This window comes from Mesoplodon bidens, assembly GCF_964165515.1.
Source record: "Mesoplodon bidens genome assembly, chromosome: 17".
In the NCBI taxonomy this organism is placed as follows: Eukaryota; Metazoa; Chordata; class Mammalia; order Artiodactyla; family Ziphiidae; genus Mesoplodon; species Mesoplodon bidens.
The window spans coordinates 2,508,366-2,532,891 of record NC_138174.1 but is presented as its reverse complement, the minus strand read 5'-3'; the positions used below and the strand labels follow the sequence as shown (position 1 = coordinate 2,532,891).

The 24,526-nt window shown below is 38.4% G+C and overlaps 1 protein-coding gene across 1 annotated transcript in view; it reads left to right on the top strand.

Annotated features, from left to right (window-relative positions):
• The window catches only part of LOC308604884 (uncharacterized protein), a gene marked incomplete at its 5' end in the record, with an annotated part of 98,227 nt that overhangs the window by 3,696 nt on the left and 70,005 nt on the right, over nt 1-24,526 (top strand). Inside the window, one exon of the mRNA XM_081214447.1 lies at nt 17,704-17,798. Coding sequence (XP_081070573.1) covers nt 17,704-17,798 — 95 coding nt within the window. The remainder of the gene's footprint in view (nt 1-17,703; nt 17,799-24,526) is intronic.

Genomic DNA, 24,526 nt, shown 5'->3' with positions numbered 1-24,526 from the left:
AATTGTAATTCTGCGTTTTCTTTCTTGTCACCTCTTCTGAGTTTGAGTGCAGTCCAGGAAAAAAGCATTGAACTCAGACAGCACAGGCTTGGGTGTCAGGCTGGCTTGGCCACTAAAGTGTTGAGTCCTGGCCCATTCTGGGCTTTGGTTCCCAGTAAGGGGACTGAACTAGGTAAGGATTCTTAATCTGGGACCTAAGAATTGGACTTCAGTATTCTTTGAAATTCCTAAAATTGTAAGCAGAATTTTGTGTAAGTGTGCATTTGTTTTGACAGTGTCTGTAACCTTTATGAGTCTCAAAAAGATTCCTTGAATAAGAAAACTTCATGGTCACTGTGTCAGATTCTCCTTCAGATACGTTTGTGTTCTAATAAACAGTTTCAAAAAATGTATTAAAGTTTTGCAGTCTCTGGACTGTGCTAGAAATTTAGAAAGTCATATGGCTTAGCACACTGGAACAAACATGAGAGGCCCTAAAATATTTTAAGGAGGTATAAGAACATGATTACATGTGCTCACTCAGAAACTGGCACTAGACATGGTAGAGAAGAAATAGTTGTCATGCTCCTCACTGCAACTGCAGTCTTTGTCGATGAAAATATCTGTTATGGGTTTACATATCTATAAACTTAAGACATAAATTAACTTGAATTGGAAGTCACAGGGTTTCTTGGCCATGGGATTTCAAGCTGTCACGCTCTGTAATATGCAACATGTAAATTCGGTGAACCTAAAACTGCTTCACCATGAATAGTCATGAACAGATTTCAAGAATAACATCATCATTTCATATTAAAACTATAGTCTCAAAGGTTCATTAACTTTAATGATGAGAAAACTCTGAATTTGCTCAAACTCCTGTATTGTGTTTTAAAATTTTACCCTTTTGGTCTTTGTTGGTTTTGAAAAAAAAAATCATTTAAAATGCTTTGGAATAACCTGTAATAGAATAATAAGGACTTTTTGGATGGAAGAAAATAGGTATTTTATAGTTTCCCTGTCATTTCATTGGCTTCAACTTTAGTGATTTTTAAAAATTTTTCCTTCTTAAACTTTTATGAACATTTAAACTTTGATTTTATATCTTCAGTTAAATAAAATTAAACAATTAAAGTAGTACCTACTACATATCAAAAATTGTGCCAGCCAGGAGAGGAAAAACAAAGAGAAACACATGGGAAATTTCTTAAGCGTGAATTAAACAACTCACTTTGGAGTGTAAGGAAATGAGGTGGTATCAGATTTCCCATAGGAGTTTCTAAAAGAATCTTGTTAAGATTTTATGCACTGAGAAAAAGTAAAGTAAGAAGCATACGGAGTATGATTAGATTTAGTTGTTGAATATGTTGGTTTTGGAGTGTACAGTGTTTTAGAGAAAATTTTGTGCTGTTCATGGGACCATGGCTGTGAAACAATTTGTTATTACCCAGCTCTGTCTTGTTAGATAAGTTAAAGGAACGATACAGATATCCAGAGACCTAACTTGGATCCCATAACTTTCTCCTTAATAATTAAAGACGGGCTACTAGCAGCAATGAACTCATAATCTCTGAGGGAATGGTCACTGTTACATCCAGTGTTGGCAGCCTTCATCCTGATGCAGGTCCCTCAAACTCGGGCCACTCTACCGGGCCCTTGGGAGCATAAAGAATCCAGTCTCTTCTTTTCCAAATTTGCCCTTTACACTTAATAAATTGGGTTTTCTTTACATTTTAAACTGACCGGTATGGAATTCTCAATTTAATTGGATCATGAGGTTGGGGTAGGTGCACAGGGGTTCCAATTTCTCCACATCCTTGCCAACACTGTTTTTTGTTTTGTTTTGTTTTGTTTTGTTTTTGACAGTGGCCATCCTAATAGGTAAGAGGTGACATCTCGTTGTAGTTTTAATGTGTATTCCTCTAATGATTAGTGATGCTGAGCATCTTTTCATATGCTTGTTGGCCATTTGTATATCTTCTTTGAAGAAGTGTCTATTAAAATCTTTAGCCCTTTTTTTTTTTTTTTTTTTTGCGGTACGCGGGCCTCTCACTGCTGTGGTCTCTCCCGTTGCGGAGCACAGGTTCCGGATGCGCAGGCTCAGCGGCCATGGCTCACGGGCCCAGCCGCTCCGCAGCATGTGGGATCTTCCTGGACCGGGGCATGAACCCGTGTCCCTTGCATCGGCAGGCGGACTCTCAACCACTGTGCCACCAGGGAAGCCCCTTTTTATTTTTGAATAACATTTTTTATTGAAACAATTTGTTTTTCTATTCCCCTATTGATGGACACTGGCTTCTTTCCAAATTTTGTCTCTTATGAATAAAGCAGTTATGAACGTCTCTATACAAATCATTCTGTGGACACATACTTTATTTCTCTCAGGTGAATACCCAGAAGTAGAATTGCTCGTCGTGGGGTAGGTGTGTGTTTAGTTTTTTAAGACACCATCTTCCATTTTTCCAGAGAGGTTTATCATTTTACGTTCCTATGCATAATGCACGAGAGTTCAGATTCCCCTCATCCTCCCCAACGTTTAGTGCTGTGACTCGTTTTAATTCTAATGGGTGTGTAGCTGTATCGTATTATAGTTTTATAAGCATTTCTCTGATGACTAATCGTGCTCAGAAATTTTTCACGCGCTTGTTGGCCATTCATATATGGTACTTTGGGAAGTACCTGTTCAAATCTTTTGCACGTGTTTTGTTAGACAGGCTTTTATTATCGAGTTGAAGGTGTTCTTCTATATAGCGAGTCTTTGTCAGATAAACAGATATTTCCTTTCAGTATGTACTTTCGTACTCATTTTTAATAGTATCTATTTATGAATTTGTGAGTAGAGTTTTTCGTTTTGATAGATTAACTTTTTCTTTTGTGGCTTTACATTTCTGTGTCCTATTAAATAAACCTTCCCTGCCTCTTAAATCATGAAGATATTCTGTTATGTTTTCTTCTAGAAGCTTTGTACTTCTGGCATTTAAATGTAGGTCTGTAATCCATGATGAGTTGTGTTTGTGTTTGTTTTGAGGTGGGCGTTACAGTCTGTTTTTCTGGACGGTGTTCAGTTGTTCCTGCCATCCCTATTGAGAAGGTTCTCCTCTCTGTCGTTGCTTTGCTGACTTTGCTGGTAATCAAATGTCAGTACAGATGTGGGTTTATTTCTGGGATCTTTTCTGTTCCATTGATTTATTTGTCAATCTTCATGCCAGTATCACCGAATCCTCATTACTACAGCTTTATAATAAGTCTTGAAATCAAATAGTATAGGTCCTTCAACTTAATTCTTTTCAAAGACTGCTTGGGATATCCAGATTTCTACACACTAGATGGTTTCATATTAATTTTAGAATCAGCTTGTCAATTTCTAAGAAAAAAATGAAAAATGCCTGGTGAGATTTTTATTGGGATTGCATATCATGTAATTAAGTTTTAAAAATCGATGTAATAGCAATCAAAATACTAATAAATGGAACTTGACAAACTGACTTCAATTTGAATGAGAAAACAAAGAACCATTAATAGTCAAGAAAAGTTGAAGAAGAAAAATGAAGGTATATCAAACCAAATATTCAGGCTTAACTTATTTATTAAGTTGTTAAAATAGTGTTGTATTATAGCTGGAGAGGCCATAAATAGACCCATAAATATAAGGAAACTTATTATACGGCAGAAGGACATTACAAATAAATAAAGAAATCTAGACTCTTTAACAAACTGTGCTGGGGGAATTGGCTTGTGATATGAAAAAAAGTTAAAATAGATTTTATTCTTACCCCAAACTGTGTACTAAAATAAGTACCAAATGGTTTATGACCCAAATGTAGATACTAAAATTTAAAGCATTTGGAGGAACAGCAGAATATGACTTTTGGAGAGCACAGATTTTCTTAAAAGAGACACAAAAATCACAGTTCATGAGACAAAGGCAATAAATTTAACTATATTAAAACCAAAAACTTCTATGATTCGAAAGACTCTGTAAAGTGTGAAAAGACCAGCCACATACTGGGAAGTGGCATTTGTGATGCATAAATTACAAAGAATTATTATTATTATTTTTTTATTTTACATTGGAGTACCGTTGATTAACAATGTTGTGTTAGTTTAGGTGTACAGCAAAGTGATTCAGTTATACATATGTATGTTATCTATTCTTTTCAAATTCTGTTTTCATTTGGGACCTACTGTATAGCACAGGGAGCTCTGCTCAATATTCTGTAATAACCTAAATGGTTAAAGAGTTATTTTTTGGGGAGCGATATATAATTCCTATAAAATTAACTAAAACAATTACAAAAAGGCAAGCAACATGACTGATAAATGGACAGCCTTTGAAGATGGCCGTGGCCAGTTCCTTCCTCCCCTCTCTGTGTGCCTGATGCTCTGTCTGTTTAGAGGTGGACTCTATTTTTCCTCCCCTCGAGTCAAGGTTGGTTTTATGAATTACCTTGACCAATAAAATGTAGCAGATACGTTGGTGAATAAGCAATTGGCAGAAAAGAAATCTGAAAGGCCAATACGATGAAAAGATATCCAGCCTCACTAACCATCAGGGAAATGAAAACGAAATATCTGATGACATCATCTCACACACATCAGATGGTCACATTCATCAAGCCCGACAATCAAATGATGGGAAGGGTGTCACTCACTGCTTGGGGTGCAGTAAAAGTTGGTACAAACACGTTAGAGAACAATTTTGCGAGATCTAGACAAATTGGAGATGAACATTTCCCCAATTCCGTTCTCTGTATATATCCTGGACTGATTTTCACATAAACCTGTGGAAATATGTATGAGGATGTTTGGCTTGGCATTGTTTATTAAAGTAAAAGATTGGAAATTAACTAAATGATTATCATCAGGGGAAGCATATGTGACGTGTTTGTGCAAATGAAAAAAAGCAAGTTGCAGATCAATAACTTACATTATTATAATAGTGTTTATTTTATTTTTACTTGTTGACAGTTTGCTTTATTTATTTATTTATGGCTGTGTTGGGTCTTCGTTTCTGCGCGAGGGCTTTCTCCAGTTGTGGCAAGCGGGGGCCACTCTTCATTGCGGTGTGTGGGCCTCTCACCGTCGGGGCCTCTCTTGTTGTGGAGCACAGGCTCCAGACACGCAGGCTCAGTAATTGTGGCTCACGGGGCTAGTTGCTCCGCGGCATGTGGGATCTTCCCAGACCAGGGCTCAAACCCTTGTCCTCTGCATTGGCAGGTGGATTCTTAACCACTGGGCCACCAGGGAAGCCCGGTACTTTAAACTTTTTAATAGGTACTTTCATTTCTAAAGAGAAGGGTTTGTATATGAAGATTATCACGTACTTTGTCAATATAGTTTCCATAGAGATTTAAAGAGACAAATCAGGAGGATCCTTCCTATTTCTGGTTAATTGCCTTGGCGTTTGCTCAGTTTTTCTCTTGCCTCTGTATGTGCGATTATGAGGTGAAACATTGGTATATAAGAAAATCAGGATTAATCTTAGCTTTGTATATAATATATGCAAACATTGCATTGTTTAATGACCTTGGTCAGGGACAGTGAGACAGATTCCTTCCAATACCTTAATGAATGCCTGATACTAAATTAAGTTCCTCTTTAAATTCACTGAAGTGCAACTGATAACACTGCAGCTCCTCCAGGCTTCTCCCAGGAATGACCCAGGCAGGGCGAGAGTCTATCTTCTGAGACATTTCAGAACTCTAAGTTCCATATTTTTTCAGTGGCTCAGCTCTCAGAAGATTTCCAAAGTGTTTGATGAAATGCTATTTTAAAATATCTTACGTTTCAGGCGATGGTATAATCAAAATTTTGGTGGCTCAACATTGCCTAGAGGAAGAATGCTAAACCCACGGGGCCCTTCAGTCTGAGGTCACCCATCGTCCCAGTCTTGCCGAAGCATTGCCCCACATTGTCTGTCCCTGATTAAAGTGAATCCACAGCATGGTCTTGCTTCCAGGTTCCTGACCATCTGTTTTCTCTGCTTGGAAAACCATTCTTCCTTCGCCCTTTGGGAATCCTCTGTGACCCAACTCCGGGGTCCTTTTCTCCACAGCCTAGCTGCTCATCTTGCTGTGTCCCCCAGAGCTTTGGACATACCTCCATCATAGCACCTGGATGTTGCATTTTAATTATTTATAATTACCTCACCTTCACACATCGGAGGCAGAAACTGCATCTCAGTCATGCCTCAATCCCTATCGAGCAACTTATACAGAGTTGGCAGGTAGTAGGTGATTGATAAACGTTTCTTTAATTCATTACAATTTCATATGGGTTTTTCTCAAGGTTTTACAAATTTAACTGTGAACAGTCCATTCTCTCTCCTCATCTTGCAAAGTACACAAAGCACCTACTAGGTCTCTGTCGCTATTCAAAGGCTTTACGTGTGTTATACCATTTAATTCTCAAAGTGCCATATTACGTGAAGTACTATGATTTTTCTAATACAATTTTATAATGATAAGTTCATTTGCATATATCTTTTAAATAGCATCTCAAAATATTTTACTCCACTACCAACTAAGTCTAGGTTTCACCAAATTATTCTCTGATATGTGTATATACTGTAGTATGTAGAGTAATTATCAACCAGAGAAATTTCCTGCAACCAAGACTATTATGCCTTAGGTCACTTCTGCCTCACTGATACATTCTTTAACTTGTGTGAAAATACTTTCAATTATCAAATTAAAAATAGTGATCTAGTTAATTCCTTTATTCATTTGCAAACATTTATTGAAGACCTACTGTGTATCAGACACTAGGATACAAAAACAAATAACAATGGTTCTTATCTTCCTGAACTTAGCACTTTAGGACTGGGAATAGCTTCTACGTTCAGAATAGATTTAGGAGAAGGTAACAGGTCTTTGCTCAGAAGTTTGCCCCAGTGTGAGAGATGTGCTTTCTATTGCCGGCATGGTCAGATCCAAATGTAAATTTGAAGGAAGAGCTCTATACTGTTTCTTAGATTCTTCAATGTTCACTCCGTCTTTATTAGCTTATTTAAAATCATTTCATAGATGCATAGCCACATTCATTTTCAAGACCACAATAGAAATGTTAGCATAAAAAGTAAGAGCTCTGGAAATGGTTTGTTAGCTTATTAATTTGCTCTTACTATGGTTTAGTCCTAGAATTTGTATCTAATTAATCCTAGAAATGAAATATGATCAGCTCAACCCAGGGAAGCTTTTGGGGAAGCTGGCTCAATATAGCGGTGCTATAAACTACTGAGGCTATTTTTCAAAGTAGAATGATAATTTTATAATATGTGTAATATTATATAATCACAGTAGTAAGTGTATACACACTGGAAGGAAAAGTTCTATATTTCTGAAAACTAGGGCAAAACTTAAAATGTCTACAGTGTATGACAACTTTAAAAAGGTTATACTGTGAATAAGTGATTCAAAACAAAAGACGTGATTGTGTTTCTCATGTTCTTCTTGAGTCTAAAATCTTAACACCCTAAGGAAGGATTTCAGAACCAACAAGGCATCTACGGTGATAATATGCTCTTTGAGTTTTACGGTAGACACTTTTCCTCCCATTTGCCAAATTGCTGTGTTCAGAAGGACGCCAATTTATCCTAAATTGATTTACTCTTAGATCTTCTTCTATCCTCCTGGCTTCTCACAGTTGGTGCTTCAAGATAAAGGGAAATGTTGAAAATAGATAAATAGAGTTATTTTGTCAACTCAGGTCTCTTCATATAAAGTCATACGTGCACCTGCTTGGGGTCAGGGGGATGATGTTAAACACTGACCTGCCCTTAGGGTTTAGCTGTTTGGACCTGCTCAGGATGAGGATATTTCAAACTTTTCTCTTAACATTATAGAACCTTAGTAGATGGGACTGGGGAATGATTTGGTTTAGTCATGTTCTGTGGGGTGATAAATTCACTTCTCTTCGTGGTAACACATTTCCTCCTCTTAAGAGGGAAGTAAATTGTTTGAAACATGGTCTTATATGTCTGTCTCCTCCTAGATTGTGACTTCTTCGAGGGTACGGACAGCATGTATTTCTCTCTCCATCTCTGACATCTAACATAGAGCAGCCCATGACATCGACACGCAATACATTTTATTGACTGAATTAATGAAATGGAATAACATGGCACCAATGCATTGGGCCATCTGTTTTTCCTTCTGAATACTTCCTCATTTCAATTAGCGGTAACTCCATCCTTGTAGCCGTGCAAACAAAACAAACAAGCAAACAAACAAAAAGCCAGGACCAGTGCCGTCAGCAAAGCCCCGGAGTCCTCCTTGGACCTCACTGCTTCTCTTACCCACATCCCATCTCTCAGCAAATCTAGCTGGTTCCACCTCCATCCTGGCATTCCACCCCTCCGTCTCTCCTGCTACCAAAGTTCCTTGTCCTCCTTTGCTGGGATTATTAAAATCCCTTCCTCACTGGTCTCTTCTGTCCTTGTATCCTTTGGGTCTGTCCACAACATGGCAGCCTATGTGATCATTTAAAATCTTGAGTCAGATCATGCCATTCTTGTGCGCAAATCATGCCCGTGGCTCCACCATGTTCAGAATGAAAGCCAGCATTTCAACAGGACTCCGTGAACTTGGGCCATCTCACCTCTAGAACCTCACCCCTACCTTGTTTCCCTCATTCCCTCTGCTGTAGCCACACTGCCTCGTTGTTAAATTCAATGGACAATTTCAGTCTTTATCTGACGCCAATGGGAATAACCATTCAACATTACCACCTTAAAATTAACAAAAAACATGAGATCAAGGAGGGAGTATTTCCAAATAAGATCCATTGTTTTCCTCTGAGAAACAGCCCCTGAAAAGAAAATGTGCGAGTGTGGTAATCTCCTGCCCTTCATCACTGCGTTATGATCACTAGTCAAATGTTTGTCAAACATCTGAATAAAGTCTGCTATCCTTTTGGGGTCTTTTTCTCCTTCTCAGAAATGAACAACTGGAGGTTATGATTTATGAAGCCCATTTCTCTCTCCTGCTCGTGAAAAGTCACGCGTGTGACTCTCATCAGGCTTCTGAGGCAGGCAGGATCAAGTTTGGGCAAGTTGCCTGTAGTTTTTACAAGAAAGACAGGTTCCATGGGCCCTTGTAGTTGGAGAAGGCTCTCAGAATTCCCCTTTTTACCTGGATATGACCTGAATACCCAGATGAGCTCCAGGGCCGGGCAGTAGCACAGCGTTTAAAACCAGATTCCAGGCTCTGGGTAGATGCCTGGGTAGATGGCCCACTTCTACCACTGGCCTGCATTACTCAACAGTCTGTGCCTCAGTTTCCTAACCTGTAAAATGGAGATTACAGTAGTAGATTCTTATTTGTGTTAAAAAAGATAATCCATGTAAAGCATTTAGAAGAGAGCTTGGTGTCTAATAAGCACTCAGTGAACTTTAGCTGGTATTAGTATTAGAATTAAAATCAGAATTAGAGGTAAGATGAAAGTAGCATCAGTAATAGTATTAAAATTATTACTGGGCTGGCTTTAAGTCTGACAGTGAAACCCCATGTCTCGTTATTAGAAGGGAGGTGAGGAAAGGAGATCCTATTAATGACAGTAAAAATGGCCAGAGCAGGTGACAGCTGTCTATGTAAAGAGTACACTTAGAGGTAACTCAGGATATACCTGCTTTTAAGGTACAAATAGATGTTCCATAGACATCACCTGTCTTCATGATCAAGAAATTCCAATTACTTTGAAATACAGAATCTCAAATATAAACTTTCCAGTGTCTCTTGAGTGCTATTCATGATCTACCCTGGTGAGTTACTTACCAACTGACATTTAGAATAGAAAAATATAGTTAGTTTTAAAGGCTGATGAAAAACCATTTCTACCTAGTTTCTAAAGGAGCTGAGGTTATGGGTAACGCTTTTAAAAATTAAGTTTTCATAAATTACAATAAGTTGTTAGTCTTCTGTTATGGAAGGCATTGCTCTTCATGCAAATATGAATGCAAATTTTCCATGAAAGGTGTGGAAAAGTCTACAAAACAAGGGACTGTACTTACTAATTGGATGATCTGCCTGGTCCCTTGCTGAGCTGTTACTGTCTCTGTGACTCTAGGTGTAGAGCAATTACACAGCCACATCTTCAAGTTACTCCTGAATTGCTGTTGCTGGAGGGTGCCATAATCATGCTGTGCAGAAAAAATCATGGCTTGGCACAATGGAGGCTGGCTGTTGGTTTTCAACTTACATTCTAAGTAGACAGCAACTTACTTTTCCTTCAAAAGGAGTTTAAAATGACCCTGACATTGTCATAGTCACAGAACACTGATTTCCCACTGAGATGATGAGGAAAATATGAAAATAAAGAAAAACACTTAATGGAATTGGTATGGAAGAATTAATTTCACGTAAGAAAGAAAAACTCACCTGTTAATCAAGGAACCACAAAAGAATCCTACAAATCTCCTTTCTGTTGACTATTTAAACAAAAATACAATCACTTGAAAATTAAAATAACATTCTCCAAAATAACTGTTTGGTAGCAAGGAAATTACTACAATCATTGGTAATTTAGATGATTAAATGAGAATACTGCACATAAAAAGTTATGGGGTATTTCATGTTCATGGATTTAGAGATTTAATATTGTTAAGATGTCCATACTACCCAAAGCCAGCTACACGTTCAGTACAATTGCTATCAAAATTCCAGTGACATGTTTCACAGATATAGAACAAACAATCCTAAAATTTGTATGGAACCATAAAAGACCTCGAATAGCCAGAGCAATCTTGAGAAAGAAGAACAAATCTGGTGGCATCATGCCCCCTGATTGCTAGCTATATTACAAAGATATAGTAATCAGAACGGTATAGTATTGGCATAAAAACACACATGTCAATGGAACATGACAGCCCTGAAATAAACCCATGCATATATGTCAGTTAACTTACAACAAAGCAGTCAAGAATGTATAATGGGTAAATGAGAGCTTCTTCCATAAATGGTGTTGGGAAAACTGGACATTAAAACATAATACCAAGAGAACTAAAAGATATAGAAAGAGCCAAATGGGAATTCAAGAGCTGAAAAAAACAGCAACTGAAATGAAAATTTAACTGGATGTGATAAATACCAGATTAGATGAAAAACTCATAAAGTAGAAGACACAGAAATAGAAATTATCCAAACAGAGACAAAGAAAAGAGACAGAAAAAAAAAAAACCCACCCAAACCTAGAGACTCAGTAACCTGTGGGACAATGTAAAGCAATGTAACATGTCTGTAATTGGAGACCCAAAAAAGCAGGGGCAGAGAAAAGTTTGAGGGAATAATGGCCAAGATGTATTCCAAATCTTATAACTACTATAAATCTGCAGATCCAAGAAGCTTAAGAAGCACTTAAACTATATAAACAAAAAGCTTAACCAAGATTGATTTGTTGACCTTCTCGAAATAAAATTCTTGAAATAAAATTGCCATCTGGTTATCTCCTTTACTAAAGCGGCAATTTGGATATTATTTTTAAAATCATGAGAATAGGAGAATAGAATAAATGTGCTTATGTGAAATACTGATTTCTTTTTTTGCTTGAGAATTTTAAAATGCTCTAAATCTCAAATAAAATTGAATTCTTTCTTGATGGAAACGTTTAAGTTATTCACTACATACGTAGACCCATGAAGCTGTAGGATGTTAGCCATGTTTTTAATGATGCATGCGCAGCACGTTGTGGAGGTGCCTGTGGTTCTTCAATAAGATGTGCAACTCCTCCAGATGGATGATGCAACGTTCACCTGTTACCTGTTGACATTCTTCCCAGATGGACTCAGCTGGAACATTGCTGCTGATTTCACCTGAGCAGGATGCCAAAAATCTTAATTTAGGGCCCGTTAGAGAGGACGGCAGCAGGTGTTTCTGTTCCTATCAGCCTAACAAGTTTCCACACGGGCCACACTGACTCTTGATGTGTTTATGCAGGATGGCCCGGAGTGATGCATCAGCACATGATGGAGAAGGGGAAGGAATTTGTGCTGAGAAGCCATAAATCAGCCTAAAAGAAGAGAGATGCTATCTTGCTAATAATGAGGAGGAGAATTGGTATCGGCTTTCACATCATACAGTTGTTTTTTTTTCTTTTTTTTGTTTTTGCGGTACGCGGGCCTCTCACTGCCGCGGCCTCTCCCGTCGCGGAGCACAGGCTCCGGTCGCGCAAGCCCAGCGGCCATGGCTCATGGGCCCAGCCGCTCCGCAGTATGTGGGATCTTCTCGGTCCGGGGCACGAACCCGCGTCCCCTGCATGGGCAGGCGGACTCTCAACCACTGCGCCACCAGGGAAGCCCCATACAGTTGTTTTTTACAGTGGCTGCACCATTTTATATTTCCACTAACTGTATAAGTGTTCCAGTTTCTCTACTTCCTCACCAACACTTATCTCTTGTCTTTTTGACAATAACCGTCTTAAAAGGTGTGAGGTGATTATTGTTTTGATTTGCATGTCCCTGATTATCAGTGATGTTGAGCATCTCATATAGTTTTGGACCATTTGTATGTCTTCTTTGAATTATTATTATTATTATTATTATTATTATTATTTGCGCTATGTGGGCCTCTCACTGCTGTGGCCTCTCCCGTTGTGGAGCACAGGCTCCGGACGCGCAGGCCCAGCAGCCACGGCTCACGGGCCCAGCCGCTCCGCGGCATGTGGGATCCTCCCGGACCGGGGCACAAACCCGCGTCCCCTGCATCGGCAGGCGGACTCTCAACCACTGCGCCGCCAGGGAAGCCCGATATATGGTGTTTTATTCTCACTCATTTCTGAATAGTCTTTCATTTTAATTTTTAGTTTTTCTTTATCTTGAGTCATTTAGAAGAGTGATTTAACTTTTCTGAGTGGAAAGTTCTTTGGGGCTAGCCTTTGGTTGTTTCCTGTCTGGTTTTGTGACATTGTAATCAGAACTTGGGCTGTGTAATTTCTGCTTTGGGACTTTCTAAAAGAATTTTCTGGTAACCTAACATCTGGCTAATTACTGCCACTGTTCCGTGGTGTTTGAAAAGAATGCGCAGTTTCAATTTGTTTGGTGCACAATTTTATCTCTATATCATCTATATCTATATCTATATCTCTATCTATATCATGCCAAGCTGGCTGTTTCTGATATTCAAATTCTTTACACCTTTATTTTTTTCAGCGTGACTTGCCAGTACTTTTGGTTTTGCCAGTTTCTCTTTGTATTTTTTGAAAATATTTTCTTTATATATTTCAAAGCGATGCTGTTCAGTCCTTAAGTTTTTGGACCTTTCGATGAAGGTACCTTTATCAATATAAAGCATTTGCCCGCATCACGCTCAATACTTTGACCCTGTCTTCAGTTTTGTCAAATATACCTTTCTCGAAGTCAGTTTTCATTTTTATAGCAGTACCTGGCAGGTCTTTTCCCATCTCTTTATTTTCAAATTTCCACGTCTTAAACACATCTGCATTGGCTCTGTCATGGTCCCCATCTTACTTGGGCTTTGTCTTCTCTGGTTATGGTGGAGTCTTTTATGGATCCACAGTGACTAGAGATCAGTGAAGTCTTGGGAAGGTGCATTTCCTCTTTCAAGCTGGTAGGTTATAATTTAGGAAAACCTGTCTGTTGTCTCTTGTGTGTTCATCTCAGCCTGTACTTTCAGTGGGACTTGCTCTTATTTCACAGAGGCCTTCCAGGATATTTTAGAACATAAATCATTTTCTAAAACCTTTCCCTGGCTCCTGCAGGAAAGTAAGTCCATAGTTTGGCCGCACCTCAAGGCCTTCTAAGTTGTGTTTTCTTTCACTTATGTCTCCGTATTTTTTCCATCATTTCCAAGCTATGTTTTACTAGGTCTTCACTTTCAAGCATGCACAGATCTATTCCGCTAAAGTCTTCATGGTTGCGTTCCATGTGCGCTTGGGGACTTGCTGGCATCTTCTCCTCCCTCTGCTCCTTGTCGACAGATCATGGTGCACAGCCCTGGTTTCCTCCTCCTTTACCTCCCAGGAGTCATCAGAAATTATTAGAATAGAAATGAACAATCATAGAATTCATTATTGTTCCTCTAATAATACTTGGTACAACGCTCTGTTATAGCACCTACACTCTGTGTGTTATGGGGTTTTTGCTTCGGTGCCTTCCACTAAATTGTAGGTCCTAGAGAGCAGGACCTGTGCCGCGTCACCTTTGTGCCCTGGTGTGTGGCATAGTGCCTGGCACACAAGCATTCAGTAAACCGGATGCATGAGGTACATGAAAGTAGACCAATGCATTTGTAGAGGCCTAAGGTAGAAGGCCACCAGAGAGTAAATATAAAGATCCGGGTGTCTTTGCTTCTCCCCTTGGCCCCTGATAATCTATTCTTCACGTAACAGCCAGAGTGATTCTTTTAAAACTTAAGCCTGACCCTGTCACTTCTTTGCTCAAAATATGGTTCCTAGGTGGTTCCTATCTCACTCCAGGTAAAATGTAAGTTCTTACCTTGGCCAGCTGTGCCCAGCACGAATATAAATGTATAGTAAAAAACTCATATAACTCAATAGCAAAAAACCCAAACAATCCAGTCAAAAATGGGCGGAGTATCTGAATAGACATTTTTCCAAAGAGGACATACAGATGGCCAACGGGTACATGAAAAGGTTTTCAGCATCACTAATCATAAGGAAATGCAAATCAAAACCACTATGAGATATCAGCCCACATCTGTTAGAATGGCTGTTATCAAAAAGACAAGAGATAACAAGTGTTGCTGAGGGTGTGGAGAAAAGGGAGCCTTTGTGCACTGCTGGTGGGAATGCAAATTGGTGCAGCCACTGCGGAAAGTAGTGTGGAGATTCCTCAGAAATTTAAAAATAGAACTATCAGCAATCACACTTCTGGGTATTTTTCTGAAGAAAAAGAAAATATTAACTCAGAAAGGTATATGCACCCTCAAATTCAAATTCAGTATTATTTACAATAGCCAAGTTATGGTAACAACCTCCAAGTCCATTGATAGATAAATGGATAAAGAGAAGATGGTATATTTATACCATGGAATATTACTGAGCCATAGAAAAAGAAATCACAAAAAGTCTTGTCATTTTTGACAACACAGATGGACATTGAGGGCATTATGCTAAATGAAATATGTCACATAGAGAAAGATAAATACCGTATGATTTCACATATTTGGAATAGGAAAAAAAAAAAGACAGCTCATAGATACAGAGAACAAAAGAGAGCAGACTGGTTTGTGGTGGCCAGAGAAGGGGCTGGGGTGGAGGAAGTGGGTGAAGGGGTCAAACGGTACAAACTTCCAGTTATTAAATAGTCATGGAGATGTAAAGTACAACATGGTGGCCATAGTTAATAGTACTGTGTTGCATGTTTGAAAATTGCTAAGAGAGCAGATCTTAAAAGCTTTTAATCACAAGAAAAAAAATAACTGCATGATGAGAGATGTTAACTAGACTTGCTCACAGCACATACAAATCTCAAATCATTATGTTGTTCACCTGAAACTAATATGTTGTTATGTGTCAATTACACCTCAATAAAAAATATGATTGCATCCTGCTTCAGCACGCTCTGTTCCATTATTTAAAAAAATATTCTAGTTAAATCTTTAGTTTCCAAACACTTTCTTAGTATTTCTAGACTTTTAAAAACTTTTTTATATTTTAAATATCAAATCATCTAGAATTTAATTTTGAATATGATACGTAATAAGTGATCATCATTTTTCCCCAGATAGGCAGTCATTTCTGGCAACATAATGGGATTTACAAAATGTGTTTTTTGCACATATATATTTTCTCATTTAGTCTTTATGCTGAAACAGACCCTACAAATTTATTTTGTAACAATTTCGTGTGGTCGTCAGGTAGTCTGTTACTATGTATTCACTGCTTTTTAAAATGACTAAAAATGATATATGTTACTTATTTCTAACACATCAATTAATGTTTTATTCAAAAATACATTCTAGTGTTACATAATCGGGTTTGAATTTCTACTCTACCCCTCTCTACCTGTGCAACCTCTGCAAGTTACTTAACCTCTCTTTACTCAGTATATTCACTTGTAAAAAGTGCTTTACGTGAATAATATCTGTTTTGAAGGGTTGCAGTGAGGTTTAAATGAGATAAGCAGATAAAGCACTTAGCACAGAGCTCAAATCTTATTTATCAGGAGTCATGGCATTATAATTTTTTGCAATAGTAATCAAAATATTAATTTAATTAAAATATTCCAGTGCCTGGGCTGTTTGCCACAGTTCCCATTCAGCATCAACAGTAGGCAGATGACATGGTGTAATTCTCAGCTGGACCTTGTGAAAGAGCCACAGGACAACAGCCTTGTAATACGTGTTGACACAGTGCTATAAATAGGGTCTGAAGTTTGAAATATTCAGTAGTACATGCAGCTATTATTGCTAACACAGTCATAGAAAATGCACTTTATTGGTATGTATATATGCATATACCAGCCATCCTTTGGTCCATTTCTTTGAAATTCATTTTGTACTTTGGTGAAAGATTTGAGCTTTGGATGTACAGACATGAAGTGAAGTTTAAGAGTTGACCATAGACAGGAAGAAATTATTGATGAGGAGCTTACTTTGCAAAAGCCACCAGTTTATACAGAATCCCATGTTAAAAGATATTAACTTTAATGGGTTAAGTTATATACGTATATCTATATATCTGTCTATATATTCATGTACGAATATTCATATGCATGGGTAATTTTGAGGACTTAGTGATATTTTGAGAATATGAAGGTTTTCATGGTGGTAAAACCCAATCAAATAATTTCTGAGAGAGTAGTATTTCAGACATTTAATTATCTCCCTACCTGTTTCCTAATATTTTACAAGCCCTATTGTCTTTTTCATGACTTACCCTTGATCAATATATAATTTATTTTTCTCTTGCCGTTTCATAGCGTTAGCGTTGTCTACAGTGAAAGCCCTGGTTTAATTAGTCCGTGTTTAGTATGATTTTTCACTGGAAGCCAATGACCCAAAAGACTCTAGCAAGTTTTTAATTATTTTTTTGTGTTGTTTTGTTTTATTTTGTTTTTGAAGATACTCTGGTGATGATAATCCCTTACACTTTCAGTATTTTAATTACTTTTTGGCTTCTCTCTTCCAGGAAATTAAAAGAATAGCATGATAGAAAAAGTTTCTCTTAACCCAACTTTTTTTTTAAATAACCTTTAGATAATTAAAATTCTAAAGTCTTTTAAGAGATATTGTAATTGATGTCTAAAAGTTTTTTAAGCAAATGACTTATTTGCATTATGATAATTCTTTTGGGGCAATTTTTCTTATTATTTAAGGTCATTCATTGCAAGGTTGGAACTAAGCCTGTCCTGAACCAGTAAACTGTGCACCTAGGTTACACAAATTTTGTCTTGCATTTAAGTTTCTTTTCCACAACTGTAGTTTATTGTAATGTCCATGACTTTCACAGAGCATATGTCCTTTGGACCATGCTAAGTTTTAAGTCCATCTGAAACATGCAAGTGGAGATGCCAAATGGAAATCAGGATATAGGTCTGGAACTCAGAAGCCTAGTCTCACTCATTCTCAGATGGGAATTGTCTGCTGGTAGGGGAATGTGTTATTTTCCTATTGCTGCTGTTATAAATTACCACAAATGTATTTGGCTTAAAACAGTGCATATTTATCATCTTACAGTTCTGGAAGTCAGCAGTCTGAAATGTTTCCCCGAGCTGACATCGACGTGTCAGCAGGCCTGTGTTCCTTCTAGAGCCTCCAGAAGTATCCATTTCCAAGTCTGTTCCAGCCTCTAGAGGCTGCCTGCCCTCCTCAGCTCAGCGACCCCTCCATCTTCACACCGTCCAGGTAGGAGCTGCAACTCTCTCTCTCTGATCAACACCCATGCTTTCATCATTACGTCACGTTCTCTGATTCTGACCCAGATAATTTCAGATAATCGCCCCATCTTGAGATCCTTAACCATATCTGCAAAGTCCCTTTTGCCACGTAAAGTAATGTGTAGCCTTACATGGTTGTGAACATCTTTGGGGGTCTTTATTGGGTCCAGCACAGGGAATTTGAAGCCATGAGACAGATGAGATCTCTTAGGGATAATGTAGACAGGATGGAGAGAAGAGGACTTGGAAGTAAGAATGCAGAATTGAAGAGATTCGAGATCTATTTTGGCATCATAATGAACATGACATATACACACACAATGCATGACGTGTATACACTCAGAATACAGTAGAATTTATGAGCTTAGATCACGTGGGGGGCTATTCTGGTGCATGCTGTACTTTTCTGTTTCTCACTGGGGAATCCCTAGCCTACCAGTTTTACACACAGCTAAGTAGAATTATTATTTCTACGAAGGACTCTTGTAAAGAGACTGAAGAAGATCTAGACAATTTCACTGGAAAACACCTTTTATCCAAATTTTCTTTTTCTTTCAGTCGTAGCCTGATTTTAGTATGAATTTGTATTTTTTAAAAAATCATGGATGCAGTGGCATTCTGCTACAATCACTTGCAAATATACCTAAATGATTGTTTAGTTTGGCTTCATGCCAGAAGGTGAATATGTGTGAGTGCTTAGTCTATGAAACAGAATTCTTTTATAATTGATATTAACATCCACAGTCCCTTATCCAGAATCCTTGAGAATACAAGTTCTTTTTTTAACTGATAGAAATATTATGTTTTTTTGAATCAAATGCATCAATATATCTGCAGAGAGTTTGAATGTATGATGCAAAATATATGATTATCCTCACTGAGTAGGGTATATGAAGACTACTTTATTTTTTATTATTTTTAAATTATTATTATTTTTAACATCTTTATTGGAGTATAATTGCTTTACAATGGTGTGTTAGTTTCTGCTTTATAACAAAGTGAATCCGTTATAGCACAGGGAGATCAGCTAGGTGGTTTGTGACCACCTAGAAGGGTGGGATAGGGAGGGTGGGAGGGACGGAGATGCAAGAGGGAAGAGATATGGGAACATATGTATATGTATAACTGATTCACTTTGTTATAAAGCAGAAAATGAAGACTATTTTAAAAAACATACAGACAGGAAGGAGAAAAGAGGACCCAGGAAGTGAGTACAGAACTGAATTGATCTGCGATATATTTAGGCATTATGATGAACAGGGCACATACACACAAAACACACACAGCACACAAACACATTCAGAATACAGAGAATTATTATTATTTTTTAAAATTTATTTAATTTATTTATTTTTGGCTGCTTTGGGTCTTTGTTGCTGCACGCGGGCTTTCTCTAGCTGCGGCGAGTGGGGACTACTCTTTGTTGCGGTGTGCAGGCTTCTCATTGCGGTGGCTTCTCTTGTTGCGGAGCACGGGCTCTAGGTGCGTGGGCTTAAGTAGTTGTGGCTCATGGGCTCAGTAGTTGTGGCTCACAGGCTTAGTTGCTCCACGGCATGTGGGATCTTCCCAGACCAGGGCTCGAACCTGTGTCCCCTGCATTGGCAGGCGGATTCTTAACCACTGTGCCACCAGGGAAGTCCCAGAATACAGAGAATTATTATTATTTTTAAAAATTTATTTATTTAATTTATCTATTTTTGGCTGCGTTGGGTCTTCGTTGCTGCACGCGGGCTTTCTCTAGTTGCAGCGAGTGGAGACTACTCTTGGTTGCGGTGCACAGGCTTCTCATTGCGGTGGCTTCTCTTGTTGTGGAGCACGGGCTCTAGGCACGCAGGCTTCAGTAGTTGTGGCTTGCGGGCTCAGTAGTTGTGGCTTGCGGGCTCTAGAGTGCAGGCTCAGTAGTTGTGGCGCACGGGCTTAGTTGCTCCACGGCATGTGGGATCTTGCCGGACCAGGGCTCGAACCCATGTCTCCTGCATTGGCAGGCGGATTCTTAACCACTGCGCCACCAGGGAAGTCCCAGAATACAGAGAATTGTTGAATTTGATCACATGGTAGAATTTTTTTGCTGTATACCTGACTTTCATATTTCTCATTGGGAAGTCCCTAGCCCACGGATTTTTATGAGCATATAATCTTATATCAGATTTTGCTTCCAAATAATTTTATAAAATCCTCTCATTTTAGTTTCAGAGTATTTTGGATTATGGAAAAGATTATGAATGTGTATAGCGCTTATATGGGTAACAGTCTCTTGTCATACTCTGATTGAAGGCTTTCTGGTCTTGCAGAATATTTGTAAAGTTTCTATAGGAAAAAATATGAGCACATGGATAAGTGAAAACCTATTATTTGTTTAGATAAAGACATTCTTGCTAAGTTTAAAATGGCAAGCCTTTCTATGTAATATATACAATAGAACATATAGTATATTACATGTCGTAAGTCGCATAATGTACACCATAGTAGCATAAATAAATGTGAAAATATTAAAACAAAAGATATTCACAAGAAAGGGAACATAAATGGATGATAAATATTAAAAAGCCAATCCCTTATTATTGAATGGAATGTCAAATAAATTTACTTTATCAAATGAGCTGTTACTGGTGAGGATTTGTGAAACGCAGGCCCTTACGTTATTTTTGTTAATAGTCTTAAGAACATCTAGTCATTTGACTCATTAATTCTAATTCCAGGAATCTATTCCAAGAACTCAATAATAAATTTAGAGAAATATTTTTGCATAAATTTAGAGGTTAAAAATGAAAAAGAATAGGATTGGCTAACTCCAGTTAGATCAATATAATGGAATATTATTAGCAATTAAATATAACATTTAAAAAAGATTTGTAAGGATATGGTAAGTTATTCATGAATTGAGCAAAAAGGGAGAATACTAAGTTTTTAAAATATATACCATATATGTGGACAAAGAGGTGATTGAAAGGAAATCTGTAAAAATATGAATAGTATTCATCTTTCCCTGGTGGGATCATAAATGAATAATTTCATGCCATAATACTATTTTGTATTTCTTAAATTGTTCTAACATCTAAAATAAATGTAACTCAAACCCCAAAATTTTAGTAGGAGATTGAAGCACTGCAGAGTCCTGTTGGAATTCTCTCATATCGTGGGTGTGTGTGCCCAAGATGTCACATCAATGACCATGTGTCAGAGAAAGGGAGCCAGAGCCCTTGTGTGGATGGTCTTTCGGAAAGAAGGTGGTGGGAAAATGGAGCTGATTAATGGCAGCTCTCGGGAGTAAGATGGATGGGGCTGCAGAGAACATCTGTGTTTTATCAGAGTGGGTGCAGCTGCTCCACTGCCTTCCTGACAGTGAGAAGAGAACGTCATTGTTGCTTATGCAGATCTTCTACAATAGAAACGTTTCTGGTTGGCGTACAGGAACGATCAAAGTCAGATTTTATTCTTTTAACCACCTTTGACATCTCAAAGGACAAAGCAACACAGGTCAGGCTCACATTTGGGAAATAAGATTTGAGTTGATATGTATCCTTCATTTAGAGCTTCATTAAAACAAGGATCAAAGCACAGTTATATCAGGAAAAAGTCAATAGGGTTCAGATTATTTCATTTCATCCGTAATCATGACTTGTTAATTTAGAACCTCTTCAGAATTTAAAAAATAGTCACAGAATTGGCACAAAGAACTCTTCAAACACTCTGTGGCGCTTGCTTTAGAGTCCACATTATAAATACATTCATGATCCACTTTCATTTAGAATACATTTTGGGGCACTCACACCAGCAGGTCCTATTTCAAACTACAGAAACTGCCTTGTTGATGGGCAGGTTATCCATTAAAGCGGTGAAGGCAGAGTGAAATGACATGAGTGAAACTGCAGATGGGAAGGTGGTTTTCTTCTTCTTGTGCTTCACTGGGTTACATATCGGTGGTGTTTTACACAAAATGATGAAAGATTTTCTAGAGGAGTCCTATGAATGAACCTTATGCATTTCATAAAATAGTTGAACCTTACAAATAATAAGGACAGTGATGTCTTTTCTGTCCTTAAATTCATATTTTTAGATTCTAGGGCGCTTCTTGCCATCCTCAGTTACATGGGTTTTACTCAAAGTCTGTTGATGATGAGCACCCTGTGGGTGGAGTGATCAGAAAGGGAAATACCCTCAGTGCCTCTCTCTGGTGTAGCACTCATCAGATCTCTGACTTGGGGGGGGACGTCTCCGTGGGGTGTGTGTGTGTGTGTGTGTGTGTCTGTCTGTCTGTCTGTCTGTCTGTGGTTTAGTTCCATAATCTATGGAATGAAGTAATCAGGGACCATTGAAGCTGTGTCAAGGAGTTCCAGACAATTCAGTGGCAAATTGTGTGTTGTTTATTCTGGGTAGAAAGCAAAACAAAACATAAAAGCCTAGGAGGCTCATGATGGGAAAAATATTGGACTGAGATGCAGGGAACCTGGATTCAAAAGCTCTAATGATGCTTGTATAATTAAATGTCAGAGATTTTGACAAGTCACATAGCCTTTCTAAGGGGTTAAACTGGCTGTTCTCAGAGAGAACTTCTAGCACTAGTATTATAAACTAAAAGAAAGAAAAGAGAGAAGAAGAGAAAGAAAGAAAGACAATAGACCCTGGAAGGACCTCCTTGTAGTAAATCTGAAACTAATGATAGTCAGGAGTACTTCTGAGTCTAGGAATGTCTCCACTTGGACGATTACCTGCAAGGTTAGCCTCTGCAGCCTCTTCTTCTGTTTTTAGGGCGTTTATGTCTTTGAAAAGATCACACATCTTTATGATCAACTGCTATTGTTGCTTTCCTCTCCTCCTTCATTTAGTGAGACAGGAAAATGAGATACCTAACTGCAGGAGGCATTCAGGTGGAAAATAATTACCTGATCTTATCTAAATCTGACAGCCTTTTTTATATGACTACCAGACTATAGCTCCTGTCCTTTTGAGATTATTTGTCCTTACATGTTTATTCAAATTTTATTTAATGCTTTGTCAGTTTTTTTTTTTTTTTTTTTTTTTTTGCGGTACACGGGCCTCTCACTGTTGCGGCCTCTCCCGTTGTGGAGCACAGGCTCCGGACGTGCAGGCTTAGCAGCCATGGCTCACGGGCCCAGCCGCTCCGCGGCATGTGGGATCTTCCCAAACCAGGGCACGAACCTGTGTCACCTGCATCGGCAGGCGGACGCTCAACCACTGCGCCACCAGGGAAGCCCTCCACTAAGATATTTATTGGCGATGTCGGGGTGAAAATTATTCAATTATGCTCTTGTTTACAGTAGCATTTCTCACCTGTGTGCTGTGGAATACTTCTTCCTTAATATGCTCAGGGTGTGGTTATATAGGTTTGAGAAACTATATCAAAAAGTTCTAGCAGGTTCTTTACTCCAGAATTTCTCAGTGTCCTTAAATAATAATATTCATTGTGAATCTCCAGGAAGGAGATAAGTTATGTAGGCTTTTGCAAACTTATTTCATCATAGAACCTTTCTTTTTTTTTAATTAATTAATTTTATTTTTGGCTGCATTGGGTCTTCGTTGCTGTGTGGGGGTTTTCTCTAGTTGGGGCGAGCGGGATCTACTCTTCGTTGCGGTGCGCGGGCTTCTCATTGCGGTGGCTTCTCTTGTTGCAGAGCACAGGCTCTAGGCACGCGGGCTTCAGTAGGTGTGGCTCGCAGGCTCTAGAGTGCAGTCTCAGTAGTTGTGGCTCATGGGCTTAGTTGCTCCACAGCATGTGAGATCTTTCTGGACCAGGGCTCGAACCCTTGTCCCCTGCATTGGCAGGTGGATTCTTAACCACCGCACCACCAGGGAAGCCCTAGAACCTTTTTTCTATAGAAAACCTCCTATCATTTACCTGGAATAGTCCTCTGGAGAACAGTTAATGAGACAATAGCTTGAATGTATTAGGAGAGAGCTGTGTTCTCCCATTTTAATTTAATCACTAAGGAAACAGAGGCTTATATGTGTCAATATGATTTTAACCCAAATTAAAGCTTCCTAAAGCATAAATATCTCATGCAATTGAAAATCATAGACATATAATTTAGGGCTACTTCACTGTTATATCATGTCTTCTTTTATTTTAAATTAAGCCACGTGCAATTCTGTCATATAAAATACCTGCGTTTTTTGTATCCCTTTACAACTTTGCTTCCCTAGAAAAATCAAAGTCAGTTTTGCTTCCCCAGCAGAAAAGTTTTGTATTATTAAAGGAATTTCTATAAGGAAAAATAACCGATCGATTATTTAGATGATCTTTTCAGGGCCTGCTCTAGAAGACATGTAATAAGGGATGTTTTCAAAGCATTTTTATTTCAAGTCATAATTTTCAAAACTAGTGCTGGATTATTTTTTATATCTCAAGGATGTCTTGTATTCATCATCCCTTTCAAAGATCAAATTAACATGACTTTGAACTCTCATGTTTAACATTGAAGGAATCTGTTTTTCTCCAAGTTCTCCTTCTAGCAGTAGGAAAGGCCAGCTCTGGATACTGAACACAGGACAGTCTGTCCATAGAGTCACCCTGTCCGCTGACCCGCCCACCCTGGTTTTATGTCCTGACAGGGGCATCTCATTACAGAGGTTCCCTGGACCCGGACTCTTGGAACTTTGGGGTCAGTTCTTCTAGTTCTTCTAAGCAACTCTCACCCAGGCACAGCTCACAATCAGAGTGGGGACTTGCTTATATCT